Raw genomic sequence first — 13,680 nt, forward strand, 5'->3', positions numbered from 1 at the left:
CAGGCAGGTGGGCAGAGGGCTGAGGGAGCTGGGGTTGCTCAGTCTGAAGAAGAGGAGGCTGGGGGAGAGCTGAAAGGAGGCTGCAGTGAGGTGGGGCTGGGCCTCTTCTCCCTCATCTCAGGTGATAAAATGAGAGGAGATAGCCTGAAATTGTGCCAGGGGAGGCTCAGGGTGGAGATTGGGGAAATTTTCTGTTCTGTGAGAGTGGTCAGGGCCTGGCACAGGCTGCCCAGGGGGGTGGTGGAGTCCCCATCCCTGGTGGGGTTCAGAAACCCTGCAGGTGTGGTGCTGAGAGCCATGGTTCAGTGCTGGGTGAGCAGTTGAACCTGATGATCTTAGAGGTCTTGTCCAACCTAACTGCTCCTGTGAGCCTCTGGCTCTGGGGGCTGTAGCAGTCTTACCTCTGGCTCTGGGGGCTGTAGCAGTCTTACCTCTGGCCCTGGGGGCTGTAGCAGTCTTGCCTCTGGCCCTGGGGGCTGTAGCACTCTTACCTCTGGCTCTGGGGGCTGTAGCAGTCTTACCTCTGGCTCTGGGGGCTGTAGCAGTCTTACCTCTGGCACTGGGGGCTGTAGCAGTCTTACCTCTGGCTCTGGGGGCTGTAGCAGTCTTACCTCTGGCCCTGGGGGCTGTAGCAGTCTTGCCTCTGGCCCTGGGGGCTGTAGCACTCTTACCTCTGGCTCTGGGGGCTGTAGCAGTCTTGCCTCTGGCCCTGGGGGCTGTAGCAGTCTTACCTCTGGCACTGGGCGTGGAGCTCCCCTCCAGCACTGAAATGCTGCAGCAGGAACTAGTCCTGAGGCAGAGCTGTGTGGGGTTTGGAGGCTGTGCAGCTGGAGGGGCCTCACCCTGGGCTTGCTGGGAGCAGGGGCAGGCTGTGACCTCTCTTTGCCTTGCAGTGATGGCTTACATGCAGTTCGTGGAAGACTACTCCGAGCCACAGCCATCCATGTTCTACCAGACCCCTCAGAACGAGCACATCTACCAGCAGAAGAACAAGCACCTGATGGAGGTCTATGGCATCAATGACTCCTTCATCAGCTCTGACCCCTCCCAAGACCTGGCTCCTCCTCCTGCTCTCCCACCCAAGCAGCGGCAGCTGGTGAGTGACCTCTGCGGCGCCCAGGGCCTGCTGCTGCTCCTGCTCCTGGCAGGCTGCAGTGCTGGGAGGATGGCTCAGAGGTGTTACCACATCCTGCTCCTGCTCCTCTGCTTCAGGCATTTGTTTTTTAGGCATCATGTTCTCTGAGCTCCTTTCTGACCTTGGGTTCAGTCTGTTCCCCAGAAGCTCTGACGGGCCCAGAATGCCCTCAGCATGAAGCTTGAGTCTGCCCCACGGCATGGCTGAATCCATGCCAGGCTGCAGCCTTGTGTAACCACCACTGGGAAGGTTGGGACACTGTGGGCACCACCAGCTTCCAAGAGGTTGCTGCCCTCCTGGGCCCAAGGCTGTTTGGAAGCTGGTTGGCCAGGGTGCCCAGCAGCAACAGTTCCAACACAGCAGCTGCCTGTGTGGCTCAGCCTTTGCCAGGGCCACAGCACTTTGGTGCAGCCAGCATTTCCCTCAGGCCTCTTTTCTCAGCATTTTCCCTGCTTTTCAGCCCTCCCCCACCTGCCTCTCTGGGCCAAGTGCCCCTTGCCACCTGGGGGATGAAATCCTCCAGTGAATGGCAGCAGCAGCAGCAGATTTGTTTCGGCCCCGGTGGAGCTGGGGTTTTGTCCTTGGAGAGGACTTCCTTTGCTCTGGACTTCAACTCCAATTTTAGGGGCTTTGCTTCTATGAATTCTGCAGTTTATTTTCTTTTATAAAGCAAAGCAAAAGCCCAAACCAGCATCCAAGAGCCAACAAACAGCCAAGAAAAGAAACAAAGCAAAACCCCAACCCAGCCTCTTGTGTGCTGAAGTGGTTAAGTTGGTCCTGGCCTCAACCAAACAGGAGGGAATGTGGGAACAGAGCCTGGGCTTCCCATCAGGAGGGCAACTCTTGCAGTATTTCTTCATGTTATCTGTGCTAAAGTTGGCCTGGCCCAGGGTGCTGCTGCTGCATGCAATGGGAGAAGCAGCTGAGAAGCCTCCTGGGGGATTTGCATAACCACATTCTTGTGCTGCAGGTAGGAGCCCTAAAAAGAGAAAGGAGCCTTTGCAGCCAGGCTGAGCATTAGTGCTCTGGGGGGGAGACCTTAAACCCCTTGTCCCATCTGCTCTGCAGGGGCACTGAAGAGTCTTCAGGACTCCTCTCTGCAGGGTCAGGCACTTCCCCAGCCTGTGGTTCCATTGTCAGTGTGATCCTTGCCCTGTCATTTGTACCTGCTAGTGCCTTGCCCTGCCTCCTCCTCCTCCTAGGAGGCTGCACTCTCCTGATAGCTTCCAGTGGGAGCTCAGCCTGCACAGCTGTGCCAGAGGGTGTGCAGAGCACAGCCTCCTTGCAGCCAGTGTGCAGAAGGGAAATCCTGCTCCTCTCCTGAATTTCTCAGCTGAAGCAAAGCTTTCCCCTGCTGCCTTTCACCATGAACTGGGCAGGCAAGATGTCCCTGCTCTGCCTGCCAGCCATTCCTGTAGTTCTACAGCCTGATGCCACCAAGGTGCTGCCTGCAGTGCCCCTGGGGCAAAGGTTTCTTCAAATGCAGCCTCCCACCCCTGCCTCCAGCTCTCTGTTGGCACAGTGGTGCCAGCAGGCAGTGGCTTGTTCAGCAGTGCCTGTAAAAGCCACCAGGCTCTTGTTCCTCTGCTGCTGGGAGGGTTTCTGCCCCAGCAGCTCACCTGGGCCCCAGCAGCTCTGGGGCTGGGCAGGTGTTGCTGGATGGACTCTTCTATAAGACAGCAATGAAGAAGTCCTTTCCTGGGAGCTGCAGATCTCCTCTGTGAAGGCAGAGCTGGGAGAGCCTCCTTCAGACTCCTCACTGGAGTGGGATTCAGGAGCAGCTCCGTGGTGCAATTTGTTCCTCCCGATGTGCAGCCTCCCTCCCCTGCAGATGAAACCTGAGTTTAGGTTGGACTGCAGAACAGCTGAGCACTACTTGCCCAGGCTCTCAGAGGTTCCCCCTGGAGAGACCCAAGCTGCCAGACTGCAGGTTGCCACAGAATCTGGCAGCCTGCAGGGGCTGGCTGCTGAGCAGCCACAAGCAGGAGCCAGTTCCTCCCTGGGGCATCTGCCCCCTCACCGGGGGAAGGGCAGCGGGGAGCATCCTGCCTGTCCCCAGGCAGCTGTCCGGGGCTGAACTGGAAGGGGGAGGGCGGTGGGAGGTCCTTTGTGGAGGATTTGTGAAACAAAGCAGATTTGCAGTGTGATTTCTGTCTGCCCCCTGGGCTGAGGGAAGGCACTTGGGTGTGAATGGCTGCTGTCAGGCCAGCCCTATCTGCATTGTTTCACAGGCAGCGTTGCTTGCCCTGCATTCACAGCCTGTGCTCTCTTTCTTTGTGTCTCCTGTCTCTGGCTTTCTTCCCCCTCTGCAGCAGGCCTCCTATGCTGCCTCCTCTTTCTCCTCTGTCTCCTACTGTGTCCAGCAAACTAAAGTGCCCTTCACCCCCGAGGACAGCGCTGCCACTCAGGGCCTCACTATGTCAGTCTCTAACTCCTTTCTCAACCGGCACAGCTCCTTTCCTGTGCACTCGGTGAGTTGCTTTCTGCACTTAACAGCTCGTTTGTCTGTCTTTGTGTCGGTGGAACACTTGTGTGGGAGCTCTGTGCTCACACTCGGGGGTGCAGGTAAAGGGGGAAGGTTCTTTTGGGGGCTTTTGAACTCAGCCAGGTGAGAAGAGCTGTGAGTAAATGTTACTGAGGGAAGCAGAGGGCAGCTGTGGCTTCCCTTCTCTCCACACTGCTATTGGCATGCTCCTCATCTCCAACCTAAACTTCCCCTGCTGCAGCTCGAGGCCATCTCCTCTCATCCTGTCAGTTGTTCCTTGGGAGAGGAGCCCAACCCCCACCCGGCTCCAGCCTCCCTTCAGGGAGCTGTGGAGAGCCAGAAGCTGTCCCCTCAGCCTCCTTGTTTCCAGGCTGGCCAGCCCCAGCTCCCTCAGCTGCTCCTCACAAGAGCCCAGGCATGCTCCCTCTGACCTCCATGCTCCCAGGGCTGCACCTTGGAGCTGCAGAGTCCTTTTGTTGTGCTGCATAATGTCAGTGGTGTGGATGAGGCAGAGGCTGCTGTGTGGATCTGACCTGTGGAGGACTAACAAGGTTCTGCCCCCAAAACAGCTGGATTTGGTCAAAGCTGTGGAGCAGTGGCTGCAGCTCCTTCAGGATGTTGTTGCTAGCAAATGGCCTCCACCAGAGCTTTCCTACTTACTTCTCTGCTTCCCTTCACCTCCCCATGGTCCCAGCGGGGCTCAGGAGCTTGTGTGATGTGCTGCTGACTGGGCAAAAGTTTTCTCCTGCAGCACTGGTGGAAGAGAGAGAGCCACAGGAGGAGCTGAGAGTCACTGACAGCAAGAGAAGAGCAATCTGGGAGCAGTGCTCAGATCTGTGATCAGCTGCTGAAATTAACTGCCAGTGAGAGCAAAGTGGGCTGGAATGCCAGGAGAGCCAGGCATGGGATCCCAGCAGCTCCTCAGAGTGGGGCTGCTTGGCATGTCAGACTGGGTGGCTATGCTCTGATTGCCATGTGGTGACAACTGTGGGGAGGCTGGGGCTGAGCAGTGACCTGGCTGCTTAGCAAAGGAGGGCTGCTTCTGGAGAGGAAATTAGCAAGGCAGGCCTGAGGAAATGGAGAACTCTCCAATTAGTTTAATATTAAATATTGGCAGATTGTCTCCTCCCACTGTGCTGCTGCTGCCTTCCCCTTTCAGCACTTGCTCCCTCTCTGCAAATTACTGATGATCATGGCTCTGAGGAAGGAGGACACAGTCGAGGGTTTGACAAGTAGTGCTGCTTCCCAGGCAATGAATTAGAGCTTCTGGCTTCCACTTGCTGAGAGAGCAGCAGCCCAGTTGTGCTGCACAGAGGAGCAGGCTGAGGTGTGGGAAGGTTTGGGCTGCATCACTGAATGGTTGGAAGGGACCTCGGAGTTCATCTGCTCTAACCTCCCACCATGCCCAGGGACACCTCTCAACTAAGCTCAAGGCCTCATCCAGCCTGGCTTGAACACCCCCAGGCAGGAGGCAGCCACAGCCTCCCTGGGCAGCCTGGGCCAGAGGCTCAGCTCCCTCCTGCTGCAGAGCTTCTTCCTCAGCTCCACTCTAACCCTGCTCTGCCTCAGCTCCAAACCCTTCCCCCTTGGCCTGGCTCAGTCACCCTCAGGAGAAGTCTCTCTGCAGCCTTCCTGCAGGATCCCTTCAGCTCTCAGCAGGCAGCTCTGAGGTCCCCCCTGGAGCCTTCTCCAGGCTGCACACCCCCAGCTCCCTCAGCCTGTGCTCACAGCAGAGCTGCTCCAGCCCTTGGATCATCCTTGTGGCCTCTTCTGCACTCTCTCCAGCAGCTCTGTGTCCTTCTGCTGGGGACACCAGAACTGGAGGCAGCATTTGAGGTGGGGTCTTAGCAGAGCAGAGTCAAGGGGCAGAATCCCCTTCTCCTGCCCTGCTGCCCACCCTCCTCTGGCTGCAGCCTTTGGCTTCCACTTGCTGAGAGAGCAGCACCACAGTTGTGCTGCACAGATGAAGAGGCTGAGGTGTGGAAAGGTTTGGGCTTGCATCCATTTGTGATGAACAACTTCAGTGCTGGGAGTCATGGAAAAGCTGAGAATTGTCCAGCTCTCTGCTTTCAAGGATCACTGAGAGAGTGCAGGAGCAGGGGAAAGCTCTTCCCTGTTTCTGCTTTAATTGAGAGGCTGTAATTGTGCTGCTAAAGTTGTGGGGGCACTTTGACTGCAGGGAGTGGCCTGCTTGGACAACAGGGTGGCTGCCCCCTTGATGGGTCTGAGCTGGTCTCCCCTCTCTCTGCACCACTTCACCCCTGGGATTTCTGGGCTGGCTTTTCATGGAATGTCAGAACTTGGTGAGGAAAATCCTTGCTCCTTTTTGCAAGGAGGTGGTGAGGGGAGGACAAATGGCTGGGGGGGAGGGACAGTGAGAGCAGCCAGGCAGTGCCCTCTCACAGGCACAGAGCTGGAGTAAAAATAGAGACTTTTTCCATTGATGCCTTTCAGTTCTGCTGTCTCCTGTTGCCCCCAGCTCTGGCTGCTCTGGTTTTTTCACAGGCTAGAAGGAGGTTTCCACTTTGAGCCACCAAATACCAGTGGCCTTACATGCATCCCAGCTGAGCTATGGAATCCCAGACCCAGGCTGTATCCCATTTTCCCTGGCCCTAACGAGGCAGAGATGTGAAACAGCTGCCAAGGTTTGGATCCTTCCCAGGGTGACAGCCTGCCTTTGAGTGCTGGGGAGGAGCAGAGCCCCTCTTGCAGCCTGCTCCTGAGCACAAGCAGTGGCTGTGGTTTCACACAGGGGATGCCACGAGCTGCACCAGGAGCGTTGTAAGCACCTCACTCTGCTCCTCTTGTCCTGGCATCTCTCAGCAGGGGCAGGCTGCTCCAGTGAGCACTGTGGTGATCAATAAACCTGCTCCAGAGCAAGCATTAGCTGGCCCCAGCCCCAGCAAGGGACTTAATGCTGAGCAGATTCTGCCCCTCTGCTCTGCTGAGACCCCACCTGCAGTGCTGGGTCCAGCTCTGGAGCCCCCAGTGCAAGCACATGGAACTGTTGGAGAGGAGGCTGCAAAGATGATCAGAGGGCTGGAGAACCTCTCCTGTGGGGACAGGCTGAGAGGGTTGGGGTTCTTCAGCCTAGGGAAGAGAAGGCTCCAGGGATCCCTCAGAGCAGCCTTCCAGTACCTGAAGGGAGCTACAGGAGAGCTGGGGAGGGGCTGCTGACACAGGTTTGGAGTGACAGGGTGAGGGGTGGTGGCTTCAGACTGGAGGAAGCTGGATTTGGATGAGACATGAGGAAGGGATTCTTCCCTGTGAGGGTTGTGAGGCACTGGAACAGGCTGCCCAGAGAAGTTGTGGAGGCTCCAAGCCAGGCTGGATGGGGCCTTGAGCCAGCCTGGTCTAGTGGAAGGTGTCCCTTGGCAGGGGGGTTGGAACTGGATGATCTTTGGGGTCCCTTCCAACCCAAACCATTCTGTGCCTTACTCCTGATTCACAGAGCTTCCAAAGCCTGCTGTCAGTGTTCTGGAGCCCTAAGGGGAGCAGTTGTTGAGAGCTCTTTGCTCTCCCCATGGCTTTTCTGGAAGCCTGACTCCCTTCTTCCCAGTCAGCTCTGCAGGCTCTGCTGTGCTCCAGAAGCCACCAGTGCTCTGTCAAGCCACTAATGGTGCTTTTCCCTTCTGTGCAGGAAATGGTGTCAGAGGTAATGGCTTTTACTGGAGAGAGGCAGATCTTGAGCAACTGGAGCAAACCTCATGGGCTTGGCAAGTGCTGCTTGTTTTGTACCGAGTCTGGTTCCTGTCTGGCCTCGGTGCCAGCACAAGGTCCTGTCTGTGGTGTGGGCTGACCCTGCAGCAGCACAGCTCACATCCCAGGCACCACATAAACCATCAAATCCTGATCAGAGGGATGGCTGCAGTGTCCTGTCAGGAATCATTCCAGGGATTCCCAGCCCTTCTGGAAGTACTTGGGAAGGGAGGGATGCAGTAAGACAGCATCCTCCTCAGTGACTCTTGGCAGCTTTCCTCTCGTCCTCTCAAGTGATAGAAGGAGAGGAAGTGGCCTCAAGTTGCAGGTTTAGGTTGGAGATGAGGAGTGGTCAGGGATTGGCACAGGCTGCCCAGGGAGGTGGTGGAGTCCCCAGCCCTGGAGGTGCTCCTGCTCCTGCAGCTCACTTCCAGTCTGCAGCACTCAGAGCCTGAGCTGCTTCGGTTCGTGGTGAGAGCCAGGGTCAGACTGGGAGATCACTGTGTGAGTTCCTCTCTGTCCTGAGCAGGGTTTGGCTCCTTAGCTGGGAGCAGAAGGAAGGGGGGAGAAAAAAGATCTGCATGCATTTAGCCAGCTGCTGAGGTCTGGGCATTGTTTGGCCTTTCCTGTTTGGAGTTCCTCCTGCCTTTGTGTTCACTTCCAGTGCCCAGGGCAGGCCTGGCTGGTGGCACTCACAGTGCTGCTGCTTGCTGGCATCACTGAATCCTGCTTCTGAGAGCCACTCCTCCAGTGGGTTATGCTTCCTCCTGGCAGCTGGAGTTTCCTGGCAGGGGTTGTGCCTGGCTCTGTGCAGGTCTCTCTCTGAGCAGTCCCCCCTTGACTTCACAGGTCACACTTGTTGTGTGACTGACTTATTAGGAGCTTGTTTGTGCCCCCAGGCTCTGCCTTTGAGAGATCCACTTGCCAGCTACCCTGGTGTTGCCTGCACAAGAGCTGATGCCCTGCCTGTGCTCAGACTCAGGGCCCCTGATAGCTTCAAGAGAGAGAAGCATGGGGGCATGGTTAACCAACCTCACAGATGTTCTCTTCTCCTCCTGTGCCTCCTTCTTTGCTCTGCTGCAGGGGTGTACCACAACCCCTCCCGCTGAAGGAGAGGCCTGGAGTTTGTGTTCTCTCCTGCAGAAGCTGGGAGAGCCTTTCCCAAGGGACCAGCAAGCCCTGTCCAGCCATCTGCTGTGCTAAGCACTGCTTGAAACCAGGGAGGTCAGCTGTGCAGCTGGGCCAGGGGCTGTGCTGAGAAGCACTCAAGCAGGAGGAGCTGCTGCTGCCTTTCCTGTGGCAGTGCTTGAAGCCATTCTGTTGGCAGCTTCTGCTTCCAGCCATTCATTGTGGGAGCATTTCCTTCCTCATCAGCAAGAGTACCTGGAAGCCCAGCATTGTGTCAGGGGATGGGAAGCCTTTTCCAGCAGTTGTCTGTTGCATTCTTTGGGTGTAGGCCTTGTGTGCACACCCAGTGGTGTGTGAGCACAGCTCTCTGCTGCTAGAATGTTGGGCATCCAGCTCTGGCAGGCTGCCCACGGCGCTCTCCTACCAGCATTAGCAGAGGAGAGCTGAAGGATTGATCCTTCCCTCTGCTAGCCTGGTGCTGTGGAAGCCTGCTGCCCTGTCTGATCTGGGAGTCTCTGGCAGGCTCACAGCTGAGTTTGGCAGGAGAGGTCTGTAGAGGCCATGCTTAAAAGGTAAAGAGTGTGGCTGCTGCTGCTGCTGCAGATGCTCTGACAGCCACATAATGGAATTCAGCCTGGAGCTGGGGCTGGAGGCTGCTGGTGCCCTCCAGCAGTGCCTCCCCCTGCTCAGCCATGCCTGGTGAAGGCAGGGCAGCCTCACTCTGCAGAGAGCTCTTCTGTCAGAGTGCCTATCTCCTGCCATCTAACCCAACTAAATGTTGTAATGCCAGTGCCCTCTGGGACATCCTGTGGCACTGCTGCTGCTGCAGAGCTGCTCTAAAGTAGTGACCCTCAGCAAAAACCCCCCACCAAAGGCAGCAAACTAGAAACATTGAGAGATGCCAGCCCTGGGTGACCTCCCTGCCTGTGGTGAACCTTCAGGGCCAGGCACCAGAGCTTCCTGCTGCTCCCAGGAGGTGAGATTGCCCTGAGCTCAGAGCACCCTTTGTGGAGCACTTCCCAAGTGCCAGGCAGGGCTCCCTGCATCCATTTAGTGATGAGAGCTGAAGGATCCCTGTAGGTCAGGACTGCTCCTGCTGGGAGACCATCTCCTGGTCCTGTGGTGTGAGCCTGGCAGCATGGGCAGAGCTGGGCCAGAGGAGAGCATCCTTTCTGAAAGGAGCTGCTTGCATCCTGCTTCCCAGCCTGCCCAGAGCTTTTGGAAGTGCTTCACTGAAAGCAAAGCCGTGGAGCAGGAGGCTGTGTCAGTGCAGACATAACCCAGGCCTTGCTGACCCTGCCAGAGGCCTCCAAGAAGCAGATTAGAGCCAGCACTGATTGGTCTCCAAGATAAAGTGGGATTTCTTGGGGGGCAGGGCTGGGGGCTGCCTGGTCGGCTGGGGGCAGTTGTGTTTTATGGGCTGTCCCCTCCCAGGAGAAGTTTGTCTTTCAAAGGATGACAGCAGGGCTGCCAACACCCAACCCCCTGGAAACCATGGCTGCAATTCCTGCTGCAGCTGCTGGCAGGGCTGGGCAGGGCTGGGTCAGAGTGGGGAGCAGCAGCCCCGGGTGCCATATGGCCATCAGCTCCACCACAGGGTGGTTTGGGGGTTTCCCCCCTCCCCCCTTTAGAAGTATGCTCCAGTCCTGGCTCTTGTCCCAGCAGGGCTGCATAGCTGGAATTCCAGAGCTGCTTGCAGGCTCCAGAGGAAGGAGGGGGCTCCCTGGCTCCCTTTCTACAAGATGCAACTTTACAGCAGGAGTGGAAGTGGAGAGCAGCCCTGGCTAATTAATGCCAGCACAGCAAAGGCTTCTCTGCACTGCTCCCTTTGTTAACAGCCTGCTGAGAGCCTGGCTGCCTCCTCAAGTGCTTGTTCACAGATCCCTTAATGAAGATGAATGCATTTGCCTGGGCACCTGGGCCGGTTTCAACACAGCTCCTGCCAGGATGCTGTATTGAGAGGTGTATTGATGAGGCTGAGGAGAGATTAATGGGTGGTGGCTGTCAATAGTGGTGTGTCCACGTCCACACTGCAGACATTTGTGCACAGTTAGGTTGTGCTGAGGTGTGAATTGCCTTGGGATTGGGATTTGTGTCTCTGCACAGCCTCTGCCTTGCAGAGTTTCAAAGCTTAGGGTTCCAGAGATGCTGAGGGGGCTGGAACAGCCCTGTGAGGAGCAAAGGCTGAGAGAACTGAGACTTCAGTCTGGAGAGGAGCAGCCTGAGGGGGATCTCATCAGTGCTGAGCAGCTTTTCAGGGGTGGGTGGCAGCAGGATGGGGCCAGGCTTTGGTCAGTGGTGCCCAGGGACAGGACAAGAGGTCCTGGGCACAAACTGCAACATCAGAAGTTCCATCTGAACATGAGGAGGAGCTTCTTGAATTTAAGGGTGCTGGAGCCCTGGAGCAGGCTGCCCAGAGAGGTGGTGGAGTCTCCATCTCTGGAGACATTGTCCTGTGTGCCCTTCTCTAGGTGCCCCTGCCTTGGTCTCCAAGGTCCCTTCCACCTCCCTCCATTCTGTGATTCACTCTGTGTGATTTTCCTTCCCCAGAAGCAGGAGCTCATCCCCCTGAGCTCTCAGCTTGCTGGCAGGGCAGCAGGCAGCACCTCAGCTGCCCAGCCTCCAGGCTGGTGTTTGCCCTGAGCTCACCCTGCCAGCAGCAGCGTGAGAGCTTCACAGGCTGCTGCCTGTCCCCAAGTGCCTTGCTGGAGGACAGGGACTGCCTTTCACTCCTGCCCTGCCTGAGCTCTCCTGCTGCTGCTTTGCACAAGCCTGGCTTTCTCTCTGGCTTTAGCAGGTCAGAGACAAAAGCCCTTGGGCCTCCTTGGTGGGAGATGTCCATCAACTACAAAGCACAGGACAGCTTGTGCTGCCTGTCTTGAGTGGCTGCAGGCAGCCCAGCTCCAGGGGAGCTGGCGGAGCTGCTGCTGGAGCAGATGACTTCCTTTGCTGGAGCAGGTCTCGCTCTGGGGACAGCAGCTCCTGGAGTGCCCTCCTGAGCCCCTGCAGCAGCTGGTGGGACTGCACCTTCTCCCTCTGCTTTGTTCCCCTTCTTTTCTGGGGTCTAGGCTGGGACCTGGGGCAGTGGCTGGCACAGGAGTGCCGGTGAGCTCATGGAGCAGCGGGGAGAGGGCAGGCAGCAGGAATCTGCTGAGCCAAGGTGGTGTCACGAGCCCGGCGTCCGACGAGGGATTTGGTGCTTTGTCCATGCCAGTGGAAATGAATCAATGCAGAGCATTTAGCCAGGCAGACAGCAAGTACAGAGATTAGAGCTGTCATTGTCACCCAGGCAGCCCCAAAAGCTGACAGTGTCCCCGGAGCCAGGGCTGCTCATCCGGAAAGAAACAGGCAGGAAGAGAGAGAGAGAGAGAGGAGGCTGTGCTGGAGCCAGGCTCCTTGTAGCCACAGGCATGTGGTGGGGATTTGCATTTTAATTATTTGTCAGTGGGGTTTTGTTAAGCTCCCTTCCCACATCAGCCTCCCCCCCCCCCACCCCTGCTCCTCTCTGTGATGGCCCCAAGAGCACAGCCAGAGCACCGCCGGGCGCCAGGCACAGCGCAGGGCAGCCGCTGGAGGATTGAGGTGGTGCAAGGTAAAGTCAAGCCCTCGACCTTTGCATTTCCTTTCCCTTTGTAGTGGAAGAGCTTTTGTGGTGTTTTTCCCTCTGCCCAGGCATCTGGCCCCTGGCTGTTCTCAGGTTAGGTTCTCAAGCTCAACATCTTTCCTAAGCAGAGATGAAACTGCCTCTGCAGAGCTGCCAGGGCTCAGCTGCCAGCCTGAGCCTGGCTGTTTGTCCCCTGAGCAGCCTGGGGCCTCCCTTTCACCTCCCCTCTCCCTGGAGGTGTTCAAAGAACCGACTGGATGTGGCACTTGCAGCCATGGTTTAGTTTTCAGGTGGTGGTAGGCAATAGGTTGGACTTTGAGGATCTCTGGGGTCTTTTCCAGGCTGGTTGCTTCTGTTTCCCCTTCTCACACCTCAGCAGCCAGGCTGGAGCAAGGTCTGCCAGCGCTCCCTGAGAGCTCTGCAGGGCCCCATCCTGCTGTAGCTGGGCACCCAGACCAGCTTGGTTTCAGTGTGGGGCTTCTGGATGGTGTGACTTGGTCTAGGTGGTCATGGAGGTAAAGGCTGGGCTCTGGTGTTCTCAGAGGGCTTTCCCAGGCTTCCTGATGCTGTGGTGCTTCCTTCAGTCCCCTTGGCCCCAAGGCAGAGCTCCCTGCTGGTCCAGCTCTACAGGTTGCAGCATCAGCTCCTCTCCAGCAGCTGCAGCATTATTGTCTTGTCCTCTTTCCCTCCTTCCCTGATGGGTGTCAGCTTTGGTTTGGCCTTGCCCTGATGGCAAATCTTAACTCTCCCCAGATGTTAGGAGGCAAGAGGGTTGCTCTTGTTTTTCTTGGCACAGCAGACTCCCACTGCAGCCTGTTTAATGTTATCTGAGCAGTAATCTGATGATTAGGAGAGATAGTGAGATGCAGCTTTGCACAGATGAGCTCTCTTCATCTCCTCAGCTGGCTCTCTGAGGCACTGCACTCCAGGTTGGGTTTGATGAGGAATTCACTGCTCCTGAGGGCAATTAACCATTTTTTGCTCCTGATGGGTCTCAAATGGGAAGGAGCAGCAGCATGATCTCCTTCATCCTTCAGCAGAGCTTCGGAGGCAGTATCCAGCCACTCCTCCCTGGGAGCTGCTGTGTTCTGGAACAGGCTTGACACAGTAGCTGTAAAATTACAGGGCTGGAGCAAGCAGCATCTTCAGTTTGGATCCTGTGGAAAGTCCCAGCAAAGCAATAAGCCTTTGGAACACTTTCCCCTCTCTGGCTGCTTCCAGCCCGCTCACAGTTGTGGTGGTTTGTGCCTTCACATCCTTTCATCCGCTCCAGTGGTTTGCAGGGTCACTCTCACCGGCAGCACCCAGCCACCCAGCCTGCCCCCTGCCTGGCAGAGGCTGGGTGCCTGCAGGCAGCCCCCCTGGTGCCCCCTTGCCCTTTGAGGGGAGGAGCAGCCAGGCTGCTGTGGGTGAGCACGGCCCCGCTGGCGCCGCCGGACCCGTCCCAGGCGGCAATCCCTGCTCCGGGGTGTGGCTGGTGAGCCAGCTGGGCCTCTGGTGGGGCTGGCCTCTCACCAGGGAGGTGCCAGTGCTGGCAGTGCCCTGTGCTGGCACTGCTCTGCTGCTGCTGATCTAATGGACTTTTTCTTCTCTCTGTCTCTCTCTTTTCCCCCCACCTCGTTTCCCTGT

General features: G+C 57.1%; 1 protein-coding gene across 1 annotated transcript in view; it reads left to right on the plus strand.

Moving 5' to 3' along the window:
• Positions 1-13,680, plus strand: part of RAPGEF1 (Rap guanine nucleotide exchange factor 1) — a 55,323-nt gene that overhangs the window by 23,191 nt on the left and 18,452 nt on the right. Inside the window, exons 10-11 of the mRNA XM_068155966.1 lie at positions 894-1,096; positions 3,448-3,606. Coding sequence (XP_068012067.1) covers positions 894-1,096; positions 3,448-3,606 — 362 coding nt within the window. The remainder of the gene's footprint in view (positions 1-893; positions 1,097-3,447; positions 3,607-13,680) is intronic.

Source organism: Melanerpes formicivorus, unplaced genomic scaffold, assembly GCF_026170545.1.
Source record: "Melanerpes formicivorus ecotype bairdi unplaced genomic scaffold, bMelFor1.0.p_v2 SCAF_33, whole genome shotgun sequence".
Classification (NCBI taxonomy): domain Eukaryota; kingdom Metazoa; phylum Chordata; class Aves; order Piciformes; family Picidae; genus Melanerpes; species Melanerpes formicivorus.